Below are 23,049 nucleotides of genomic sequence, written 5' to 3' on the forward strand. Positions count from 1 at the left end.
GCTGCCCTAGCCTCAGTGGTCCCGTAGTCTCCGGAGTGCCGGGCACAGGCTGGGGCCCACTTCACTCATTTGTCTGCAAACACAAACGGCTGGCCGTGGGGGCCGTCAGGGGTGAAAGGCCAGAACGGCCCTCTAGCCACCAGCAAGAGCTGGTTTTCTGCTGGGGGACGGGTACATGAAATAAATCAGCCTGGGTGCTCAGGAAGACTGGAGAAGGGTCTCGTACGTTACGGTCCCTTACGGGAAAGTCCTGCGGTGACCCCTCGTCCCTGCGCAACGTCCCCAGAGAGGCCTTTTTTCCCGGTCCCCCTCCCCTATCCTTCACTCCCGCACCCCAATGTGCAGGGAACCAAATGCCTGCCCAGCGATGGCCCAAGGCAGGGTGGAGGACCTCACCCACCTGATCCCATCCTGCCTCTAAACCCCGCACCCCCCCCCCCGCGTCCTTGGAAATCCATGGGGTGCCATGGCAAAGCCAGGGTGGAGCTCCAGGAGGACAAAACACCCATTCTGCCCATCCCTAGGTCCTTGAAAATGCCTTGCGGTGACCTGCCGCGCGGGCAGGCCCGGCCCACACCGCTGATGGGCTGTCTCCAGTGAGCCCCACATCCCCCATGGGCTCCCAAGGGCTGACAGTGGCCTGACCTACAGTGACCCAGGCTTGCCTCCTGTCCGATGGCCCCCAGTGGGCACCGACCCGACAGCATTTTTCTCCACCCACAGGGTGAGTGGGCGGGCACGGGAAGGGGGTTGCTCAGGGTGTTGGAGGAGCTAACAGGCCGCCCTGCGAGTGTCAAGTGAGTCCACGCGTGCCCTAGGGTGCGCCCCCCTTTCTCCCATTAACCCCAGCCTCTCTCCGGTGAAGTGGGTGCCCTGCCCCACCCAGCTCTCCTGCCCTGACTCGGCGCTTAGCAGTCGCTGCACCTGCGCCCCGGCCTTCCTCCCCGGCTCAGCCGGGGGCTCCGCACCTGCACGGGGCCAGCAGGTGGGCGTGGGGGGCGGGGCGCGCACGTGGGGCGGAGCGGAGGAGCGCGGGACGGAGCGGGCGGAGCAAGTGAGGGCGAAAAGGCGGGAGGAGCAGGTGGGCGCCTACCGGGCGGGACCCGCGGCCAAGCGCGCAGCGGCCCGGTGCTTGGGCTGGGGCGCCCGGGAGCGCCGGTTGGTCCGGGCCGGGCGTCCGGCCAGGGGCGGGGCCGCCATCCCCGGGGACCGGCCCGTGGCCTCCGGCCCCGCCCCCACGCCCGGGCGGGGCGGGCAGCGGCCCCCCGCGGCCGGGCCGGCAGCAGCGGCCGCCCGCACTGCGCCCCCGGCGCCCGCCCTCGCCGCAGCTCCCGGCGCCGCCGCCCGCCGGCCCCCCGCGCGCCCTGCCTGGCCATGGCCGCCGCCTCCTCCCCGCCCAGGCCCGACAAGGAGCGCTGGGGCTGCGGCCGCCTGCCCGGCTCCCGGCGGGGCAGCTCGGGCCTGGCCAAGAAGTGTCCCTTCTCGCTGGAGCTGGCGGAGGGCGGCCCGGCGGGCGGCGCGCTCTACGCACCCATCGCGCCCCCCGGCGCCCCCGGGCCCGCGCCCCTCGGGCCCCCCGCCGCGCCCCCGCCCGCCGACCTTGCGGCGCGCCCGCCCGTGAGCCTGGACCCGCGCGTCTCCATCTACAGCGCGCGCCGCCCGCTGCTCGCGCGCACCCACATCCAGGGCCGCGTCTACAACTTCCTGGAGCGCCCCACGGGCTGGAAGTGCTTCGTCTACCACTTCGCTGTGTGAGTCCCGCCCCCGCCGGGGGCTGCCGCGGGCCGCGGGGGGGGGGGGCTGTCTCGTGCCACCTGCTGCTGCGGGGACCGCGCCCGCGGGGACTCGGAGCTGCGGGCGGGAGGAAGAGGTTAGTGGGGGAAACGCGACTCTGAGGAGCCCAGCCGTGAAGTCCAGGGCGGTGTGGGTCCGTCCCGGGGAAGGGGGGCTTCCCGCTGGCTCTGCCCGGGCCTGTGGGGGGCGGCTGCCCGGCCCAGAAGTTGGCTCCACTCCTCCCGGGAAGGACGGTTCAGGTGTTAATCCTCCTGCGAAAGGACGCGTGCCCGGGAGCTTGCCCTTGGGTGCAAAGGAGAGAACCCCTCAGGGTCGGGGGGCACCCAGGACTCAGGAGCCCCCAGGAGGGGAGGGTCCGAGGCTCCTGCTTGTGGCAGCAACATGTCCCCGCTCAAGGCAGGCCACGTGTGGGGCATCTCCTGGGCCAGCGGGTGCAGGGCTGCCCCAGAGGGTGGCAGGCCGAGCGCTGTCCCCTGGGGGGTCCCTGTGGCTGTGGGGAAGGCCCCACCCCCCTCAGGGGACCAGGCTCCTGAAACAGAGGAGGCTGGAGGGGCTCCGGGGAGGGGCGGGATTGGGCCCACGTTTCCAGCCCTCAATGGGTGGCAGCTGTGTCCCAGAGGGTGCACCTGGGCTCTGTCACTCAGGTGGCTCTGATGCTTGCCGTGGCGTGCCTGTGTGGGGCAGGGCGGGCCACTCCATTCCTCGGGCGGGGGATACAAGGAAGTCACCTCCTTGGGGCCACCCTCCTTGCTGCCCGCCCGGAGCCCTCCCCTGGCTTTTTGTGGTTCCACTTCCTGGCTGCCCAGCCCTCAGCCTCTTGGTACAGTGCCAGCTTCTGGCCCGGGAGCCCGCACTTGGCCATCCCCCCACAGGTCATGAGGAGTGGGGGGCTCCCTCTGGCTTCCTGTTGGTGGTGACAGGTGCTCATTCCTGCTGCCTTGGCCCGCCAGTGGCTGGGAGATTCCTGGGAAGGGGGAGGGCAGGGGTTCGGGACCCTTCTTCCTCTTGCCGGAGGCTGCTACTGGGGCCCCGGGGGTGCGGCGGGAGCCAGGCCCCGGCTGGCCTGGAGCAGGGTCTTGGGCAGGTGAGGTGGGGCGGGTAGGGGAGCCTCAGCCTCACGCTTTGGGTCCTCTGTACGCACAGGTAGGATCGGGGGTGCTCCCTCTCTGCAGAGGAGACGGCCTTCGCGGCAGGAAGGCAGGTCTCGGGGACTGTCCCCAGAGTCACGGATGGGCCCAAGTCTTGAAGCCTCCTCTCCCCGCGCCCACCTGCCCCAGTGTCCGGGGGGTGCGTGCCCCGTGACCGCGGCGGGTCTGGGGGAGGGCACGGCCCTGCCCACGCCTGCAGCAGGGGCTTGTCTCGGGGCGCGGGGGAGGGTCTGCATGCACGGACCCCAAGGCACCCCATGAGCCAGACACCTGCTGTGCCAATGTCAGCCAATGTCAGCCTTGCGGGTGCCGCTGCTCACACGGGCTGCTCGCCTCCCAGCTCTCTCCTGAAAAGCCTGGGGTGCGACGGGCTCCACAGCCGGTCCCGGAGAAGCCCCTGCTGAGAGGCCAGCGCCGGGTGCAGGCAGGAGGCATGCCTGGAGGGCCGCCAGGAGGTGTCACGGTGCCTCCCCACCTCTAGACAGCTGCCAGGGCAAGGGGCGGCCCGAAGCCCCACTGGTTTGCGTCCCAGGGGCGCAGGCCTGTGGGTGCACGCCGCCTGAGCTCGCTGGCCGCGGTGGTGCTGTGTGGAGGAAGAGGGCTCGCCGCACCCCAGAGGAAGTCTCTGCTTACACTCGTGTTTTCTTCCTGATTCCGATTGTTCAGCTCTCGGAAGTTTGCTCAGCAGAGTTGCCTTTGCCGGCCTCTCTAGGAGCCAGCCGGCAGGGATGGCTTCTGGAGATAGTGGCTGAGCATCTTCCCCGCGGGGGCGAGCCAGGAAGGAATGATCCTGGAGTGGCCGTGTGACCTTGGGCCAGTCATTTCCTGCTCTGGGCCCTGCTCCGTGGGAGGCATGCTGTGGCCCTGGGGAGTGCACAGCCACTGCAGCTCCCCTGACACGGGCTGGGGGCTGGAGGGGACCCTGGCCAGGCAGGGCATGTGGCTTAGCTGGGGCCTGGGAAGGTGACTGCCCCCCCCCATGAGTCTAGGAGGTCAGCAGGCCCTGGATTGGCCGGTCTTTGGAGGGGACCTCACCTTCGAGGTGGGGTCAAAGCGGTGGCCTGTGGCTGAGTGGCCAGGGCCCAGGGTGGCCACTCTGGCCCTCGTGTGGCTCTAAGAAGTGTCTGAGATAGTGCGAGAGAAGGCCACGTCCTTGTGGAGTCACTCCATGAAAGGGACAGGATTGTTGCTGTGGCTGGCCAGCTTCGTGCCCTTGGCCTTGAAGGGCCGGGCAGGTGGGTGGATGTGGGAGCCATTGTCCCGCTGGGCCCTGCAAGCCTGGGCACGCTCTCCCTGTTGGGGAAGCGAGCCAGGATATCCTGTCCCCCTCCTCTTCGGGGAACCCCTGCTCCCACCAGCCGCCAGGAGAGCAGCCTTTCCTGTGTGCGCCTGGCCTGCCCCGGCTGCCGGGGTCAGGGGGCAGGACTCTACCGCCCTGGTCCGCTCGAGTTTCCTGCTCCCCGGCCCCCCAGACTTCCAGGACCCTTTGTGTCCCCACCGTGAGGCGACTCCCAGTGTAGCCGGGGGGTATGGGGGTCTGGTCTCCCTGCAGTGTGTCTCGGTGGAGCCGGCTGTCAGGGAGATGTGCAGACCAAGGAGGAAGCGGGATTCCCATAGCAACCTCCACACCCTGAGCCTGGACTGGGCTCCCCCTTCCTGGGCAGACCCCCAGGGCTCCCTGTCCTTCCCCTGACTGGGGAGAGGCTTCCAGTTCCAGGAGCTGTGGGGAGCCCACCTCCTCTCCTGCCCCTTCGCTCCCCTCCCCCAGCTCTCGTGCAGACCCTCGTCTTGTTCCAGCCGCTCCTCAGCCTCCCACCCACGCGGCCGGGCCCCGGCTCCTGCACGGTGGATGCTCAGACATGCGGCTCTCCTGCGTCTCAGGTGCTCCCACCCGGGCAGGTGCAGCGCGGCCTCCACGGGCAGCACCCGCTCTGGCCGACCCGGAGCCTGGAGATCAGGTGCGGCCGAGAGGCTTGAGGGAGGGCCCAGGGGACAGGAGAGCGCCCCAGCCCTCGAGCTCTGCTGGGCGCTCCTGGCCGCGGCCTCCTGCCACCCGGCCCGGCTGTTCTGAGGCCCCCGGGTGGCTTCGGCAGCACCTCCCAGCGAGAGAGCGTAGCTGCTGACGTGCCGGAGGTCCGCCCGTGGTTTCGTGGGCCGTGTGGCGGGCGTGGTGCAGAGGAGGACGGCCGTCCGGCGGGCCTCTTCCCCACCGTCCCCTTCGAGCCTCCTCCGCCTGCCCCTCTGCCCCGGTTCCTGGTGAAGCTGGGAGTTCCTTTTGGTGCCTCTCCCTGTGTCTCCTTCTCTGGGGCCGGGTCCTCTGGTCATGGCCTGGCTTACTTGGGGGATCACAGGCCTCCCGTATGTTGCCAGCCTGGGAAGGGGGAGACCTCGGGGCCACGAGGAAGGTGGTGGGAGGAGAGGGATGGTGTAGGGGTCGGAGAATTTAGAGTCTGGATCGGCAGGAGCTGTGAGCACAAGCCAGGGTCTGGGGCCGGGAGGCCTCCTGGTGCGTCCTGTGGGCTGACCAGGCGGTACAGAGTGTGTGGACGGGGGATGGGGCTTCATGTCTGAGCACGGCCCGTGGCTATGCACCCCCTCCTCCGTGGCAGGCCGGACGGGCAGGTAGCCCCTTCCGGCAGGCTTGCTCAGGTGGGAAAGGACATGTCCCTGCGCCCTGAGTCGCTGGCTTCCTGCTGGGCTTTGCCTGCCCTGGTGGGGTGCCGCAGGGACAGAGGGACCCCTTGGCACTCACAGTCCCCCCGCAGAGGGGCCGTACCCTGCAGCGGGCTGTCATGGGGACTGGGGCCAGGCCTGGGGGGCCTTGCTAGGGAACAGAGATGGGAGGTGTCCCAGGTGCTGCTCAGTGCCCTTGGGGTGACCTGCCGGTGACTAGGAGGGGTGGGGACACGGAGGTCTCAGGGCCTGGCCGTCGGGCGTTGTCGTGTGCTGCGGCTGGTGGGGTGTGCTCTCGTGGTCCCCGGGGCTGCGTTCATGTTGAAACCGTTATGGCAAAGCGCTGAGCCATGGGACATACCATGTGGCTGCGTTTAGAGGACGGGCCTTGGAAGCTGGGATCAAGGTGGAATGGGGTCACTGGGGTGGCCCGACCCCATGGGACCGGAGTCCCTATGAGACGAGGGGATAGAAACCCACAGAGGGACGACCCCGTGAGGACCCAGGGAGAGCATGGCCGTCCGCACAGGAGGAGAGAGGGGTTGGGGAGACCCGCCGGTCCATGCCTGCATCCCGGACTTCAGCCTCCAGGACGGGGCGACAGTGAGCGTCTGTGGGGCTTTGTTATGGCCACCCCAGGAAACCCCTGCACCTCCCTGCCTGGCAGGGCTGCCCCAGGGCCCAGGGGCCGGCTTGTCACGGACACAGAAGCAGCGGGTGCTACGGTGTCCGGCCCTTCTCTGGCTCGCGTTCGAAACCAGCTTTCAGCCCGCACGGGTCTGGCTCCCGTGACGAGCCATTGTTGTTGGCTTGCAGTTGGACTGCGTGTCCAAGGACCGCAGTCTGCCCTGGGGGGGTGGCAGGCCCAGGAGGAGCCGGTGGGGGGTGTGCATTGCGTGGCCTGGGCCCCCGCGGCTGGAGGCGGGGACGCAGAGGACTGGACTGTCCACACCCTCTGAACTGTGACCCCGCGGATCCGGTTGCACTGTGATGGGCCAGGTGTGGGTGGCTCCATTCTTTGCACGGAAGGGTCTGGTGGCGAGGGGCACAGCCTGGAGGAGGCTCTGGCCCCGAGAGCATGGGGCGACCGTCCACCCCTCCTGGGGGGCAGTGAGGGCCACCAGTTTCTCTCCTGAGGCCTCCCAGGTGCTGTGAGCAGCCCCGCGTGTCCCGGAGGGCAGGGTGGTCTGGACTGGCCTCAGGTGTGGGGGCTGGGGGACCCGCGCCCGTCCTCACCCGCGCCTGTGATGGGACCTGGGCTCTGGGATGGTTTGTCTTTTGCTGCCCAGCCCGGGTGACACGGGGCCCCTTCTCTGGACTCTTCCGGGCAGTGGCTGGGGTGGAGGTCCCAAGGCACAGGGGTCGGGCTCCCTTTACCCCCCAACCCCATGCAAGGGGAAGGGCATGAGTGGCGCCGTGTGCAGACCTTGGGGGCTCCGAGAGGGGAGGTGATGGGCCCAAGGCCACAGAGCTGCGTGTGCTCAAGGCCGTCTGACTCAGAAGCCCGTGGTTCCCTCCCCCAGCCGGGCTGGAATCCAGGTAGGCCTGCTGAGGCCCCCTTGGGTGGCCGGAGGTTGTGCTGACCCGTTTGTCATGGAAGGAGATGGGAGGAGCCGCCGGGCAGCAGGGAGCAGGCACCTGGGCAAGGCCCTGCCTGGAGGCGCTGCTGTGGCCGGCGAATGGGCCCTCCGGGTCCCAGGACCGCTCCCTCGTGGGGGGTGTAGGGGGGCAGCCTTCACAGGCCTTGGGTCTGGCTGCTCCGGCCTCTGCCTTAAAGCCGTGCTGCCGGGAACCGCAGGCTTCTCCTCCAGGAAACCTTCCTAGATTGCCCCAGGTGGAGCCTTGCCTAGTTTCCCCGGCGCCCCTCCCCAGAGCTGAGACCCCCCGTGGCTCCGCTGCTCTTGGAGGGCAGAAGGGCCTGGAGGATGGGCAGGGCCCCCGGGGGCTGTCTCGGTCTACCCCCCGCCCCGGCAGCCGGAAGGACAGGCACTCAAGACAGGGTCACCTGTGACACCCAGCCTCGGAAGCCCAGGCCCCCTCCAGCCTGGGCCGCGGCGGTCAGCCTGCTGCCCGGCGGCTCCAAGCCCTGAGCCTTGCCGGGCCTGGCGATCCCTGTCAGTGGGTATTTTTATCCAGCGCATTCCTCAGCTGCGGAGAAGGGTGTGCTCGGGAAGGAGGAGAGTCCTGCCAGCTCTGGGGGCTTGGAGAGGGTGTGGGGGTGCTCTGCAGAGCACATCCCTCGGGGATGTCTCCGTGTCCACAGCAGCGTGCTGTCTGGTGGTGGGCGCAGTGCCTGAGGCCTGGGCAAGAGCGGGTGGAAACCTACCCCCCCCCCCCCCCCGCCCGTGCAGGTCTGAGCACAGGGCAGCGCGTCCCCAGCAGGAGCCTGTGTCCTTCCACAGCCTGGGTCCCATTGAAGGACCACCGTGCGGCCCCAGGGATGCGATGCTGCTGTCCATGGAGGGCTCTGGGCAGCCAGAGAGGGGGTGGGTGGAACTCTCTGAACCAGGCCCAGATGGGAGAGCCCCCCCGCAAGCTAGGACTCTGGACCTGGTCCCCGTTCCCCTTTCTTCAGACGCTTGCTGCTGGGGAAACTGAGGTCTGGCCACTTGGCTCCAGCAGCCCCTTTTCTGCCCTGGAGGGTGTGATGCTGATGTCTTCAAGCGAGGCGGGGTCTCGTTCCTGGCATCGTGCCCACAGGCACCCCCCTCCGCCGGCCCTTGCGTCCGGTCCGCGGAGGCTCCCTCTGCTCCCTCTGCTCCTCCGCAGAGCACTGACAGCCACGCTCTGCCGTTGGGGGCCGGGCCTCTGGGAGGCTGGGGCTGTGGGCCTCCCCCCGCCCTGGTGCCCCAGGGCCGGGCCCCCTCCCGGCTCCTTTCCACAATGTCCTCAGGACGGGGGCTCCTCTGCGCTTCCTGCTGACTTGGTGGCCAGGTGCCACGCAGAGAAGGCCTACCCAGAGTCAGAAGACAGGAACTAAGGCCAGGCCAGCTGGACAGAGATCCCCCCCCCACGCACCCCCAGCTCCCTTCAGCCCTGGGTTGCTTTTCTGAACGGAGACCGCCCGGCCCACCTGCTTTTCCTTCACCTGATGGCTGCTTCTTGCCTTCCCAGCTGGGCAGGGGAGCAGGGGGAGCCCCGAGCCAGGGGACAGGCCACTGCCCCCCAGAAGTGACCCCCACATGGCAGAGGGGGTTGCCGGGGGAGCCCAGGAGAGTCTCAGGTGGTGCCCAGGGAGCCACGTGCTGTGAACCTTTGACCTTGATGGGCCGTGGGGTTTGGCCTTCTGTCCAGTGACGTGTCCGGTGCGTCTCTTAGAAAAGTCACTTCTGCGTTCTTGGCTAGGGCAGCCCAGAATGTTGTAAAATGTAAGCTCGGCTAGTGAAAACCGCGTGGTGCCTGCCTGTCACAGGCAGGGAAGCGATGGGACAGGATAAACGCCCAGGTACAGACTCAGCTTCCTGACGTCGCAGCCGGGACCGCCGAACGGGAGCTCCAGTCCGCGGTGCCGGGCGAGTGCAGGCCCGAGGCGGAGCCCCCGCTGGACCCCTGCCACTGCCCAGCAAGTGGACTCTGGGGGCTCCTCCGGGACCCCAAAGCCAGGTGCGTGAGGACACGGGTACAGACGTTTGTGCGAGAAACAACCCCGCTGTGCCCCCGGCGCCTGCAGAGAGAGCAAAGAGCAAAATAGAAAAGCCGGGACGGAGATGTTGTGTTCTCACGGTGGGTTGTCTGTGTGACAGGGACGCCCTCTGCACCCTCAGAAGCCCAGGGACCCCCAGCAGGTGAGCATGGGATGCGAGCAGAGCTCCCCGCGGTCCCGGAGCGGGAAGATGCTGCGCGGGCGGCCGGCGAGGCTGGGGAGCCCGCGCTCCTCTGGCGGGATGGTCTGCGGGATGCTGGCATCTGTGCGGAGGGGGCATTGCGTGCTCTGACCCCCCCCCCCCAGCAGCCCCACGTCCTGCAGCTTATCTCGAAAATATTGGCCAAAAAACCCCCCAAAAACAAAAACCTAAACATCACCCACAAAAGGGAGCAAACGGCACCACGCATGTCCCAGGCTGCGGGTTAGAGCGGGTTAGAGCTCCTTCTGCCAGTGGGAGAGACGGGGACGAGTCAGGCCCCCGCGTGGGGCCGCTGTGTGCAGAGTCGTGGGCGGACTGAGGGAGGCACGTGGGACCCCGTGTGCTTTTACAGCGTGGTCACCGGATGCTGTTTTTAAGTGAAAAAACGCCGGCGGTGGGAGTCTGACCAGCCACCGCTCGTCTAGGACAGGAAGAGGCGCGAACCCGCACCTGCTTGCTCTTTGCTGGGACAATAGAGGCAGGCAGGGGGAGGAGCAGCCCAGAACATCAGCAAAGGTGACCTCTGGGGTGGGAGGGCATGACGGAACCCACGTGGCTTGGGGCGTCCCTCGTCGCTCGGGGCTGACTTTGAAACCACGTGATGGTCGGCGATCCCAGCACGGCTGTGGTGGCCCTTGTCTCATTGCTTGAGGCCTTTGTGCCGGATCTTGGGGTGCAGGCCCGTGAGCGATGGTGGCCGTGTCCTTGATGGCCTAGATTTTTGGCCCAGGGGGACAAAGCCGATGTGAGTCAGAGGAGGTCACGCTCGTGCCCTCTCAGCTGTGTTAGAGAAGTCGTCAGGAGGCGCTTCTTGTGACTTTGTTTAAGAGTTGTTTTTCTGCGGGCTGGCAAGGGCCAGAGAGTGGGGACCAGCAGAGCGTGAGCCCCCAGCTCGCAGACGTGACCTCTCTGGGCCGTTTTCCCTGAGGTCCCATCCATCCCAGTGACGTGGCTGCATCCCGGCCTGGGGCCCGAGAGGCGTGGACGGGTCCCGTCGCCGTAGAAACAGGACGGTTACTGAAACCCGCTGGGGCCACGTCCCCAGGCTTTGGCCACAGCTTCAAGGTGCGTGTCCCCTCCCGCGAGGACGAGTCAGGTCGGGAGCGACGACCACAGTGGACTGAAAGGCAGCGTGTGGACTTTGAAGCCCGGAGCTCGTCCTGACGTTAGGGGCACCGCCGGAAACGCCCTTCGGAAGCGCTTTATTTTGGGCCCCGGCGAGGAAAGGGTCGACCCCGGCTTTCCCCTGCGTGACTCAGGGAGACCCAATAGCAGGTGAGGTCGCGCCTCTTCTTCCGGACTCCGCCTGCTGCCTGGGCAGGCGACCGGGGGCTGGCGAGGTCCTGGGTCCAGTGCTAAGCGTCGCGGTGGCCAGCGACCTCTCCAGCCGCCCAGCGTGCTTTCTTGCCGGGATAGTGGGCGAGGAGACGTGACGGAGCCTCCAGACGGAAGCGGGGGCCTGGTCGCGGGGGCCGAGGAGCACGCAAGGGGACGCTGCGGGGCGCCCCCGATCCCAGCTGGGGGACCCTCTGGAGGACAAAGGCCCGATCGATGTCCACCAGCAACAGAAGGGCAGGAGGAAGAACAAGGGGAACGGGAACCCTCAGACCAAGGGTCCGTGAGGGCCCTGCAGGGACCACCTGTGACGTGGGACCCCAGCCGGCCCGGAGTCAGCCTGACCTCCTTTTCCCGCTGAGCGTTGCCGGCCTCCCGCTGTCCTGTCACCGCCTCTTCCTGGTGCGCCGGCCCCATCGGGGACCCGTTCGTGAGAGGCTCCCTCCCTTCCCTGGGCTGGCGGCCCGGCAGCAGGAGGTCTGGGTTCACCCGCGGCCCCGCAGCTGTAGGCGGGGGAGACGGGCTTCCTCGGGGGCCATGGTGGGGACCCCGTGGCCTTCCGTAGTGGCAGCGTGGTGCCTGCTGACGTGAGGTCAGGGGCTCACGTGTGGTGCCTAGGGGTCGCCCGGGCCTGGGGACGCGGGATGCATGGGACAGCATGGAGTCAGAGCAGACGGGGGCTGGGGAGATGCTGGGGTGCCGGGCTGGCGTTTGGGGTTTGGACGGGTGAGCTGGAGGATTGGGGGGGGACTTGGAGGGTTGTGAACACAGACCGAGCTGGCTGGGCTCCTCGGAGGGCCATGGGAGGCCTCGGCCGTGTGTGTCTCTAAAAGGCTACCTGTCCTGACTTCCTGTCCTGACTCCTGGCTGTTGAGCTGTCCATCTTGGACCTCGCCCTCAATGCCTGACCTGTGTCCCACTGGGAACCTGTCTTGAGGCATCGAGGTGTCCCAGATGGCTCGCAGTGCCCTCCCTCCTTCCCCAGCTCCCTGGGACCCTGGCCCCTCTCGGCTCCAGGAGTGTGGGGCACACGCGTGCCGTCCCTCCGCACAGGCCACAGTGCATTTCCACAGCGCTCACGACTTTCCTTCTCAACAGGTTGTAGAGTTTTCCGGACGGGGCTAGTCTGGGGGCACGTGTTTGGCACTCATGCCCTGGGCGTGGGGCGCGGGTCCCCACGCGAGCTCCCCGTGCGCCTCGCCGCCGTCCCCGGTGGGCAGGGCACCTGCTCGTGCGACGCTGCATGTGGGATGGGGGGAGGGGCAGTGCCCAGAGGGGTTGTGCGCAGCATCGCCGGAACGTGGGCGCTGTCCGAGGCCGGGCACAGACCAGCAGCCGAAATGCTCCGACGGCAGCTCAAGAGGCTGAGCCGCTGTCCTTTTGTCCCCAGCGTCCCCTGCACCTGGAACGGCGGGGGCACGAGACCAGCACGTGGCAAGCATGGGTGCGTGGGACGGTCCGACCTGCTTTTCACACCCCTGCGGTGTCCCTCTCCGTGGCAGTGCCTGGGATCAGCCCCTTCCTGGGGTTTCTGACCTGCCGGGCTCCTACCTGACCTCCCAGCGCTGCTGTGAGCCCTGTGAGGTCAGGGCTGCTGCGGGGCGAGCGGGGGGAGGGGCGCGCCCCTGTGCCGGGCCCAGGTGGAGCTGGGGCCCCGGCGACGGGGGGGGGCAGAGCACGCAGTGGACAGATGAAGGGCAGCCGGAGAGGCAGACACGTGGTGGGGCGGCGAGATGCGAGCTAGTAGACTGGTGGGTAAGTGGAGGGATGGACAGAAAGGCGGACGCATGGAGGTGTGGACAGACAGATGGACAGACAGGCAGACAGGTGTGCCAGCATCCGGCAGGCGCTGTGGTCGTGCTGGACTGACTTTCTGTCAGCCGTGCTGGGCCAACTCAGCCAAAGCCTGGAACTCGGAAGGTGACAGGCTGTCCTCCGTCTTGGGAGACCAGCTCCGTGCAGCTCCTCCGTGACTCTGGGGCCAGTGGCCGTCGTAGTGGATGTTGCTGTGGGAGCTGTGGGAAGCCAGGTGGTGGCCTGGGGCTGTGTGGGTGGGTTGCAAATGGGTCCCTTGGGCCACCTGGCATGGGGCATGAGTGTGGGTGGCCTGTGGGGCCAGCGCTGGGCTGTGGTCTCTGGCCTCCTGACGGTCCTCATCCTGAACCTTGCATCTGCCCCGGGGCTCCTGGCAAAGACCTCAGTTTCTAGAACTACTGCCTCTCAACACCATGGGCACTTTCAGCCTTGATTGGGGCGGCTGCTGTCACAGCCCCAGAGGCCCCCCGAAGGTCCCCCGTTTCCAGTGGTGAGTCAGCCCGGGACCATCCCAAGGGCTCTGCTCTCCCACCATGTGCCCCAAGGTGGGGGGATACCAAGGCCCAGCTAGGGGTCAGGTTTCTGCCCAGTATGGCCAGCGGCCACACAGGGTCCTAAGAGTGAGGGTCCTGACCTGGTCTGAGCCTCTCTCCAGCTGCTGAGTGGGGAGGGGGTTGTGCGTGGGAGAACAGAGGGCAGGGAGTCCTTGGGAGATGTGGGGAGTAGCGTGGGCTCCAGGGGGCCCCGGTTGGCACGTGATCTGAGTGGGGAGTCCTGACCTACCGCTTGGCCCCCGGCTCCTCCCTGACCTGCCCTGTGCCCTTGGGTGACCAGGTGGCCTCCCTGTGTCCCTAGAGGCCCATCCTGAGCTCCCTGGGAAGGGGGTGAGATGGGAGGCCTTTCAGGGCCCCTCACGCCCCTGGGGGTGAGGTTGCTCTCTGTACCTGTTTCCCCCAGGTCAGAGCCTGTTCGAGGTCCCGGCGGGCAGCTCCGCAGAGACCCAGCCCCTCCCGGGCAGCCCTGGAATGTTCTGTCTGCCCTTGGCATGAAGGGGGATGGGCAGGCTGGGGGCTCCTGGGCCGGTTGGCCTGGTCCCCGGGGTGGGAGCCCCGCCTCCCCGCTCTTATCAAGCCTCTGCCCAGAGCTTCCACAGGCCTTCACGGCCTCCTCTGGGCAGGGGCGGGGGTGGGGTGTGGGCTGGCAGTCTCTGTCCCGCCTGCTCCCGTCCCCTCCCCCATGCCGGGGCAGCTCTGATACTCGGGGACCTCTGAACCCAGATTTCCAAGACTCAGATGCCTGCGCAGAAGCCTCCCTGCATCCCGAGACCCCAGAGCGCTGCCTGGGAGGGGGTCCGTGGGTCCCCGGCTTCCACCCAGGGACTCCGAGGCCCCATCCCCCCGGGGGGCCACCTCTCCAGAGAACGCCCGTGAACCTATTCCGGGGAGCATGGGAGCCAGCCCCCGAAGGGCTCCTTGCCCCGGGACTCTGTGTTGGGCACTGGGTTCGGTTCACTGAACGTGAGCCAGGACCAGGGGCTCCGTCTCCGCGGCAGGCGGTGGTCCCCGGCAGCCCGGGTCTGGACAGCGCAGGGTCAGGACACCTTGGGATGAGTAGAGCATGGACTGGGCTTGACCCCGGTGGGAGAGCGGAGCCCTCCGGCCTCAGGGTCCGGCCGGGAGCGGCTGTGCGGGTGGGGGAAGGGCCAGAAGTAGATCAAGACGGTTTCCTCGTCGCCAGCCCCACGTGGTTGAATTTTTTAAACTTTGGCCTACAGGAATTTTCTACTTTGAAAATGTTGGTCGTTTGTGAAAACGAGGAGGCGGATTAAGTAGGCGGCTGGAAGACCCCTGAGAGGTTCCTGGGGCCCCTGCTTCCTGGCTGTCCTGGGGGGGCTCAGAAGACGCGGAGCCAGGGGGACATGGGGCCGCGCACCCGGCCTGCAGGTCAGGCCCCGGGCGCCTTGGGTCCTGGGGGAGGCTGGGGGCTGGGAACAGCGTGGGGCGGGCTGGGCTGCTGTGTAGGGGACCCCCACCTCTCTCATGGGGCTCAGGGCACGTGGCCCATGGAGGGGGTGGCCCATGTCTGCAGTGACCTGCGGGGCTTCCTGCTGGGTGGAAGGACCATCTGGCTGACCCCCGGCGAGTGCGCTCATTATGGGAGGCGGACGCCTGCCTGGGGGGTGGTTTGCCCAGAGGTGAAGCGAGCCGGCTCCGCGGGGGCAGGGAAGGAGGGCAGACGGCAGGCTCACAGCTGGTGCTACGAATCTCCGCTCTGGGATGGGCCTGGGAGCCTGGTCACCTGTCCAGGAGGGAGGCCCAGGGCAGGACAGCGTGATGGCGGGAGGCTGCCCCATGTCCAGCCATGTGGCTGGAGACCGCTGACTCGTCCATGCTCGGGCCAGTCAGGAGTCGGAGTTGGGGGGCCATTGCGCCCACCAGGGCCGAGGCATCCCAGCGTGGGCTGGGTTGGCAGGTCACCGAAGAGGGGTCAGGACCCTGTGGGGACACAGACACTTGCTCAGTGTCACAGCTGGTGGCCGGGCTGGCGTTGGACCCCTCACAAGCCTCTCTCCGGTGCCTCCTGACCTATGTGGGCAGCACCTCAGCCCGCGCCCCCCTCACTCTGGTCCTGTACCCCCGTGGGTGCTGGGCCAACAGTCCCAGCGCAGTGGGCTACGGGCCTGCTGGTGGCTGGACTAGACTCCGTCCCCAGGCCCAGGGAGAGCCTCTCTCCCCAAACCTGGATGTCCCCAGGGACACTCTGGGCAAGTCCTTGTCCAGCTACTAGGGAGACTGGCCCAGGCTGCCAGGGGGCAGGGCAGGGCCATGGGGTCGGGGTCGTAGGGTTCCGGTGGACTCAGTGAGCTGCCTCGCTGCTGTGGTCCTGCAGGGACCTTCCTGGCCAGTGGTTTCGGGACTGGAGAGAGGCTTTTGGAGGGGGTCACTGTGGGGACAGACAGCAGCATGTCCCCCGATGCTAACTCCGTGGCTTAGGCCAGCATGCCGTCGGGCCCGGAGCCTGGGCCGTCCGTGGGAAGGACAACCCAGTCGCTCGCCAGCTGTGCCTCCTGGGAGCTGGGAAGGTCATCGGCAGCCTGGCACGCTGTGGCAGGGGCCAAGCCCTACTAGGCAGTTCTGGATTGGGATGGTTCCTGGTGGCACCTGCCCGGCTGGTAACCGGAGCTGTCCTTGGGGGAGCTGGTGACTGTCTCAGCTGCCCTCCCAGGGGTGGCGGCGACAAGGGGCGGGGGCAGGTGTGGGGAGAGGAGGGACCGCCCCCTTCTATAGCGGGTGGAGACCGGCCATCTCCCTGCCCCAGGAACCAGGGGGTGGACTGTCCTGAGGCACCTGTGCAGGTCGTGTGGCCTGCGAGGCTGGAGGGTGACCTTGCTCGTTCAGGAGACTCAGCCCATAGCCCGAGATTGGGACTCCCACTGCCTGGGTGGGGTGCTGGTCGGTGGGGAGGCCCCCAGTGCCCCCAGGCCTGGCCCCTCCCCACAGGAAAGTCCCCAGTGGGGTTCCCACGTGCGGGTGGAGGGATCACAGGCCAAGAGGCGTGGAGGAATCAGAGCACGGGGGGTCTTCCCCACCGCTGCTGGGGCCTCGGTCCGCAGAGGGTGCCGGGGCTGGCCGGTGTCCCCGGGGCGGCAGCCGCATCTCCCTGCTCAGCGGGTCCCACAGCGCAAGTCAGGACGGCGTCTCGGGTTTCTACATGGGCTTGGGGGGCGGGGGCTGGCCTGCGGTGTCAGCCTTGCCCGGGACAGTGGGGGCCTCTGGGAGCCGGAAAGCCCTCTGGGGACTGTGCTCGTGTCAGGTGCCCCCCAAGGCTGGGCTGCGGGAATGCGGGTCAGCGTTGCCTGGGGCTCCTGCTAGCTAGGTGTGGGGAACGGGCTTCCTCCTTTCCCGGTTTTCTGTGCATGGGCAGGGCTGCTCCAGCTCCGCGCTCTGCTGTTGGGTCCGGACTGTGCTGCGGGTGGGGGGGGGGGTCGTGCTGGGCACTGCAGGTGTCCGTGGCGCCCCTGGCCTCGGTGCCCGTCCATGCCACTAGCATCCGTCTCCAAGTCGTGGCAGCAAAACCGTTTCCAGACTTTGCCCACTGTCCCCTGGGGGACCGAGTGTGGGGCTCAGAGCCTGGCTCCCGGAGTCGGTGTCGGGGGGTAGTTGGAAGGTGAGCGCACATGGGCCCTGAGAGCAGCCGGCTGGGGAAGGCCCCGGCTGGCCCTGCTGAGTGCCGCGGGCACCGTTGGGAGAAAGGCTGTGCTCCCCGGGAAGGAGGGGCCGTCCACAGCCAGCTGAGCCGCTGGCCTCTTCCCCGGCCTTCCCCGAGGTCCCGCAGGGTCAGTGCCTTCTGGGGGTGCAGCAAACCCAGGAGGGGCCCTTGGTGCTGCTGGGTGCAGACGCGGCTGCTCAGGTGCTGAGGCCTGTGGGGCCCCGCTGACCGCAGGCTGTGTGGTTCCCGCACACCCCCGGGCATACAGAGATGGTGCGTGTGGCCATGGGCCCGGTCTGTGCCCCCATGGTGAAGCTGCAGGTGATCCCAGCCCTGCCGTGGAACTGGGGCTCCCGGATAGGTGCGTGCAGCCGGCCCTGCCCGCCTGGGCCCCAGCCCCCATCACCATCAATGCTCTGCCTACAGCTGGGTGTGATGTGGAGCCCAATTCAGCCGAGGACAGGCTTTGCAGGCCAGCCTGCTGTTCTCGCCCAAGGACTGGGCCGGGCCCAGGAGCGCTCAACAGGCGGGGGGCCCTCGTGGACTCATCCCAACACCCAGTGCGTCCTGTCCTGGCCCTTTGCCCTTGTGCCAACCCAGATGCCACGGCTTGCCCATGCCTTCTGCCACCGGTCTGCCAGGCTGAGGCCACGTCCCAGGGGGCCTGCTGAGCTCAGGCTCTATGGCCTGCAAAGCCCGAAGGTCCGTGGGTCCCTGGCCACCTGCACTGGGCAGGCCACAGGTGGTAGGGTCACTCGGGTCCCGCACTGCTTACTGCCGGCCTGCCCGGGGAACGCATGTGTGCCTCCCCTGCCGGGACCGGGCCCTGTTTGCTGTACCGAGCAAGGCCTCGTCGTGGCCCGGGGCCTCCCCAGGCTGTGGGGGGCTGGTGCTTATGCAGGGGCTCCTCGAGGAGGCAGGGCTTGAGTGGGGCGCTGGAGATGGGGGCAGGAGGCGACCTGAGCTGAGGGACCATGTTGTGGCCGAGAGCCAGGCAGGGACGGTCAGCAGGCCTGGGGAATGTGCCTTCTGGGGGGAGTGGGAAAGGAGTGGGTTCATCCCCCCGTAGCTCCTGGGGGTGGGGGTGAGCTGCGGGCACCCCTCGTGGCATCGCAGCATCCAGCAGAAGGTGGGCCCCCCGAAGAGGTCAGGGCTGGCTGTGTGTCTGCTCTGCCCCTCCCACCCTCGGCCTGGATCGGCGGGGCCGGTGGGGGGGTGTGTGCCGTGGCCCGACCGGGTTCTCACAGAGGATGTGGTGCGGCGGGGAGGGTCAGCTGAGGAACCACGGGAAGGCAGATACCGCCGCAGGAAATGGCCCTTGGATACGGCTCCCCGAGCCCTTGCGAGGCTGTCAGGGTCTGGGGGGGAGGGGAGGCCAGGCTCAGGACCACGCGGGGACCAGGACAGGGACGGAGCGAGTGCCGGGAAATGGCCACTTCCCCTCCACTCTGCCACTTTCCTCGAGCGTGGACCCTTCTCCGCGTGCCCTTTCTCGGGGGCGGCTTGATATGGTGACGGCTCCGCCCGCCTCGGGTGCTTGCCGTGCTCGTCCTCAGGGGGGTCCGTGCGGGTGAGTGTGGACTCCACGAGGCCGTCAGCGGGGCGAGCCCCCCCAGCCCCAAACACACACTCTGCCCTGCCCATGGCCCCCACCCCCGGAGGCCACCACCTGCTCCTGGCTCTGGGGGCCGGTTCGCTGCGGGAGAACTTTGTCCGTGGACGCGCACGGCGGCGCTCTCCGGCCCGGCCTCTCCGGCCCCGCACCGCATCCCTGCACCGCGTCCACGCACCACGGCCCCGCACCGCGTCCCGGGCTTCCTACAGACCACGGCGCGTGCGCTCCCGTGCGGGCCTGTGCACCCCACTCGGGGGACCTGTTCACCCACTGAAGGACATCCTAGTGGGGCCCAGGTCGGGGGCGGACACACCGGGCCACGTTGCGGCCTCGCGGCGGGTGTGGGCGCGGTTGGGGCTGCCCCCCTGCTTCCACCGCAGCACGTCGGCTCCGAGCGTGTCCTCGGCTGTGCCCGGCTCATGGCTCTCGCGTCGGGCCGACCCAGCGGGGGCGCAGGGGCGCTGCCTCGCCCCTGGGTTCGCGCTCCCTGGTGACTCTGCGCGCGCCGTCCCGGGTCTTGGGTCTGCGGGGCTGTTGCGGCCTGTCCTCACTGGCCGCGCAGCTGGTCTGCTTTCTTGCTGGCGGCCCCAGGAGCCGGTTATGTCCTGACACGAGTCCTCTGCCGCCTGCTCGCCCCGCAGAGGCCCGGCAGGCTGCGGCCTCTCATTCCTTCCCTGCCTGGCGGAGGAGGCGAGGCGGCTTCGGGGGGCGTCTGGGACGTCCCTGACCAGCCGGCGGCCTGCAGCCCTTCGTGCTTTTTCTAGAGCTTGTGTGGTTTCGGGCAGCATTAGGCCTGGGATGGACCCTTTCTGGGCCGGGTGTGATGTGGCTCGAGCCTTGTTTATTGGTTCCCAAACGTCCGAGCGCGGTTTGCTGGGAGGGCTTCCCCCACTCCCCTGCCCTCAGGTGCGTCGAAGGGACAGGCAGTGGGGCTGGGAGGGGAGGGTGTCCTGCCGAGGGTTTTGCGTCCCCTGTGATGTGAGCGAGGGGGGTGCAGCGGAGAGGGTGTGGGGAGCCAACTCGGGCTCCCTCCCGCCAGGTGCACTGGGCCAGGCCCCTTCCCAGACCCCTTCCATGTCGGGGGGAGCGCAGGAGACCGAGCCCATCCGGCCACATCCCCCGCTTGTTAGCAGAGCCATTCCGTGCTGTGCTCACGGGCACTGGGAGGACACCCTGACCTTCCCAGGGCCGCCATGGGGTGGCCGGACTCACAGCTCTGGGCCAAGACTTGACCCTGTGCTCCCCTGACACTGCAGGGCCCCCCAACAGCCCAGGGTGCCCAGATGGCCATGGAGAGAGGGCTCTCGACGGGGTGCAGGTGGGTGGGGCATGACCCGAAAGGCGTCTGTGTCCCGTGCAGGAAGACCCTCCTGTTCCTGTGCGCAGTCCTGGTCCCCGGTGGAGAGCACCTTCCAGGCAGAGCAGGGTCCACCCCTTGGTTTGCCTCAGGCGTCTCCCCCCGACACGCTGACCCCCGTGCCATCTCCGGGTGTTCCACACGGCGCTGAGGAGCCACTGGCCAGGACAAGGAGAGCCCCGCGTTGGGGCCAGGCCAGGGCGGTCCTGCCGTTGTTTTCCAGAACTTGGGCAGGAACAAATCACCAAACTGGGAGGAAAATTGGGAGGCTGCGGGTGGGTGTCAAGGACTCAGAGGGCTGGGGGCTGCCAGAGTTCCTGCCCTCGGGGCCGCAGCGGGGACGAACCCTGAGCGGGAATGCAGGTGTCGTGCTGGGAGGCCCTGGAGACGCCGTGGCAAGCGGCCGGCTGAGCCCTTCCCAGGGGCCCAGGCTGGGGAGGGGTCTGTGCTGGGGCCCCAGGAGGGCAGGGCCATCTCCCATGGGGTCTGGAATTGCGTCCCTAGTGGTGGCACAGTGCCCGGGGCGGGACAGACGGTCAGTCATCCTGCATGGCTGGAACTGGCCGGCATTTGTGGCCTGGAGTCACTCTCGGCCTTTCTGGGGCCGGCGGGCATCTCCTCTCCGAGCCGGGAGGGCCAAGGGGCCAGTTTTCCAAGGTGACCGTCCCCCAGCGGGTGCCCCCGGAGAGCCCCTCTGGCCAATGCAGGATGACGGGGAGGGGCTTGGCCTTGCCCCATGGGAAGCCTGGGGAAAGCCTCACCATCGTGGCCCCCGGACTGGACTTCCTCCTTTCCAAACCTGCCGGTGATGCCTGGGGGCAGGAGCCGTGGCGGGTGGGGCAGGCGGCCCGGGGATCCCGTGACAGCCGGGAGCAGGGCCGTGGCTGGGCCTCGTGATCTCTGCTCAGGTGTGGTAAACGTCTGAGCCCCCTGACCCGCTGACCGGGAGCCCCCACCCCATCACCCCGTCTGTAGGCTGCGCCCCCCTCTACAGTGGAGTGGGCCAGGCCGCAGCGGCCAGGTGACAGGTCCCAGAGTGGCTGGCTGCCAGTGAGCACCTGCCAGACGACGGGGCTGGCGGAGGCCCCCGTGTGCCCGCGGCTCTGACTCGTCTGTGGGGCAGGGCGCCCGCCTGAGCACCTGCGCCCGCCCCCACAAAAGGCCCCTGTGGCAGGATGCTCTGCTTTTGGGCTGAGCCACGCATGGTGGCCGGGGAGGCAAGCCCCCAGGGTGGAGGGACACGGAGTGGTTTTGTGCAGCCCGGGGTCCGGGTCAGGTGTGAGGACGGGGGCGCTGATGGGGAGGGCCACGCCATCCATCACCACGGTGCGGTCAGCCCGACAGCCGCTGGGCCCCAGCACGTGTGGGCATTACGGGGGCTCACTTCTCGGAGCCCCCCACAGCCCCACGTCAGCCTTGTTCTGGGGGAGTGGGAAGCTGGGCCCAAGGCACCCCGCTGGTGAGGGGCAGAGCCCGACAGGAACGAGGCGTTTGACCTTGGGGGTGACCTCTGCATGTGTGTGTGTGCTCGCGTGTACATCCACCGCGCGGGCGGCCCTACGCCCGTTAGCAGGGAGCCACCCCAGTCCCTCCCCACGGCCCCAGCAGCGGATCCCGGGTCTGTCCCGGGGACCGGCATGGTCTGGGCGTTGGGTGGGCGAGGGTCCACACAGGGCTTGTCCTCGGGTTCGGGCTCTGTCTGTGGAGCGGCGGCTATGACGTGTCCCTGCTCTCCAGCCACGCGTCTCCCCGCCGTGAGGCCTGCTGGCGTGTTGTTTAAGCGCCTGGGCGGGCTCCCGCTTTGTGAGGCGCGGTGCCGGGAACGTGTGTGGGCTCTTGTTTGAACACCTGCGTCGGCTTCCCGGCTGTCGCACCCAGGGGCGGGCTGGCCGGGTCACATGACCGTGGGTCCCCGTGGCCCGAGGCCTCTCCGAGCAGTGCCTTCACGTGGGGACCCCCGGGTGTCTCGGTTTGGGGTCGCATCAGCTCCCCATCCTGCCCCGTGCTCTGGCCCTAGATGCTATCGCTGCTCTGGTCCCCTCCTTGCCTGCGGGGACGCCATCGTGCTGGGGGCCCAGGGTCTCTCTTCCCGGAGTGCCCCCCTTCCATCTGTGAGACTCTGCTCCTGGGCCCCCGTTAGAAGTGTCGGGGGTTTCACACTGACAGTACCCCAGGCCCTGGTGGGGCGCAGAATGTGTTCTGGAACCGGACCGGGGGTGGGGGTGGCATTCTCCTGAAGGACAGCAGGAGACCCCTCCCCAACCCACAGCCTGGGTAGGACAGCAGCCTCCCAGCCTCTCCCTCCCGCTGCAGTGGCCTGGTCCTCCCTGTCCCCTCTCCTGCCACCAAACCTCAAACTCCCTCCCCCACAGCCCTGCATCCTCCCTCCCCTCCCAGCAGGGCTGGGTCCCCCTGGAGGTTTCTGTACTGCAGAGGGCACTGGTCCTTCTGGACTCACCTCCTGCTTTCTGCTGGGTCTCCTGCAGCATGACCCCTGCCCGGGCGAGAGCAGACCGGAACCTGCCCCCCCACCCGGTTCTGCAGCCCCCCCCCCCCCGCCCCAGGCTGGCGTCCCTCCGCTGCTCCATCTCCACGCACATGACCTGTGGCGGGGCTCCTTCCTAAAAGCCTGCTTCTTCGAGTAGATTCAAAACAAACCCAGATATATGTTGTCTATGAAACTCTCACAAAGTCAGGAACGTCGTCATCAAAACAAAAGAATGGCCGGAGGTTTTCAGGTCCCGCACCCAGGGACAGGAGAGGTGCGGCCTGCGCCTCGGACACTCGCATTGGGGCGAAGGGGGGCACGTTAGTCGTCGCTGCGGGTGGACGGCCGCGTGGCCTCCGGGCCCTGTGACCGGAGGAGCCGGGCCTCGGACCACATCCCCAGGGCGGCCGCAAACGTGGACTGGAGGACACGTCCCAGAATCAACAGACTGGATTTCCCTGATTCCGATCTGCGTTTGAAGCTAAGGACCAGTTTACAAAGGGACAAGTTTAAAGAAGAAAAATCTACTTCACACGGCCGCGGCCTGCGGGTATTGAAGAGCCTGCAGGGGAGGGGTGGGGAGGGACGGGGAGGGACGCGGGTGTCCTTCACACACAGCTGCGGGGCTGGCGGTCCTGGACGAGACTGGAGTCGGCCGGCAAGCCGAAGGTCGTGATAACCGAGGCAGAATGCAGAAATGAGAGAAGACGACAAAACACCACGAAAAAATCAGATCGGCAACCGGGAACAGACTCTTGTTTTTTGAGTCT

The 23,049-nt window shown here is 68.0% G+C and overlaps 1 protein-coding gene across 4 annotated transcripts in view; it reads left to right on the forward strand.

Moving 5' to 3' along the window:
- Nucleotides 1–1,275: 1,275 nt before the first annotated feature.
- The window catches only part of KCNQ1 (potassium voltage-gated channel subfamily Q member 1), a 299,167-nt gene continuing 277,393 nt past the window's right edge, over nucleotides 1,276–23,049 (forward strand). For all 4 annotated transcript variants that reach the window (XM_046016811.1, XM_046016812.1, XM_046016813.1 and 1 more), the window contains exon 1: nucleotides 1,276–1,751. In XM_046016811.1, the coding sequence (XP_045872767.1) occupies nucleotides 1,375–1,751 (377 nt within the window). In that variant the 5' untranslated portion in view covers nucleotides 1,276–1,374. The remainder of the gene's footprint in view (nucleotides 1,752–23,049) is intronic.

The sequence above is a fragment of the Meles meles genome, chromosome 8, assembly GCF_922984935.1.
Source record: "Meles meles chromosome 8, mMelMel3.1 paternal haplotype, whole genome shotgun sequence".
NCBI lineage: Eukaryota > Metazoa > Chordata > Mammalia > Carnivora > Mustelidae > Meles > Meles meles.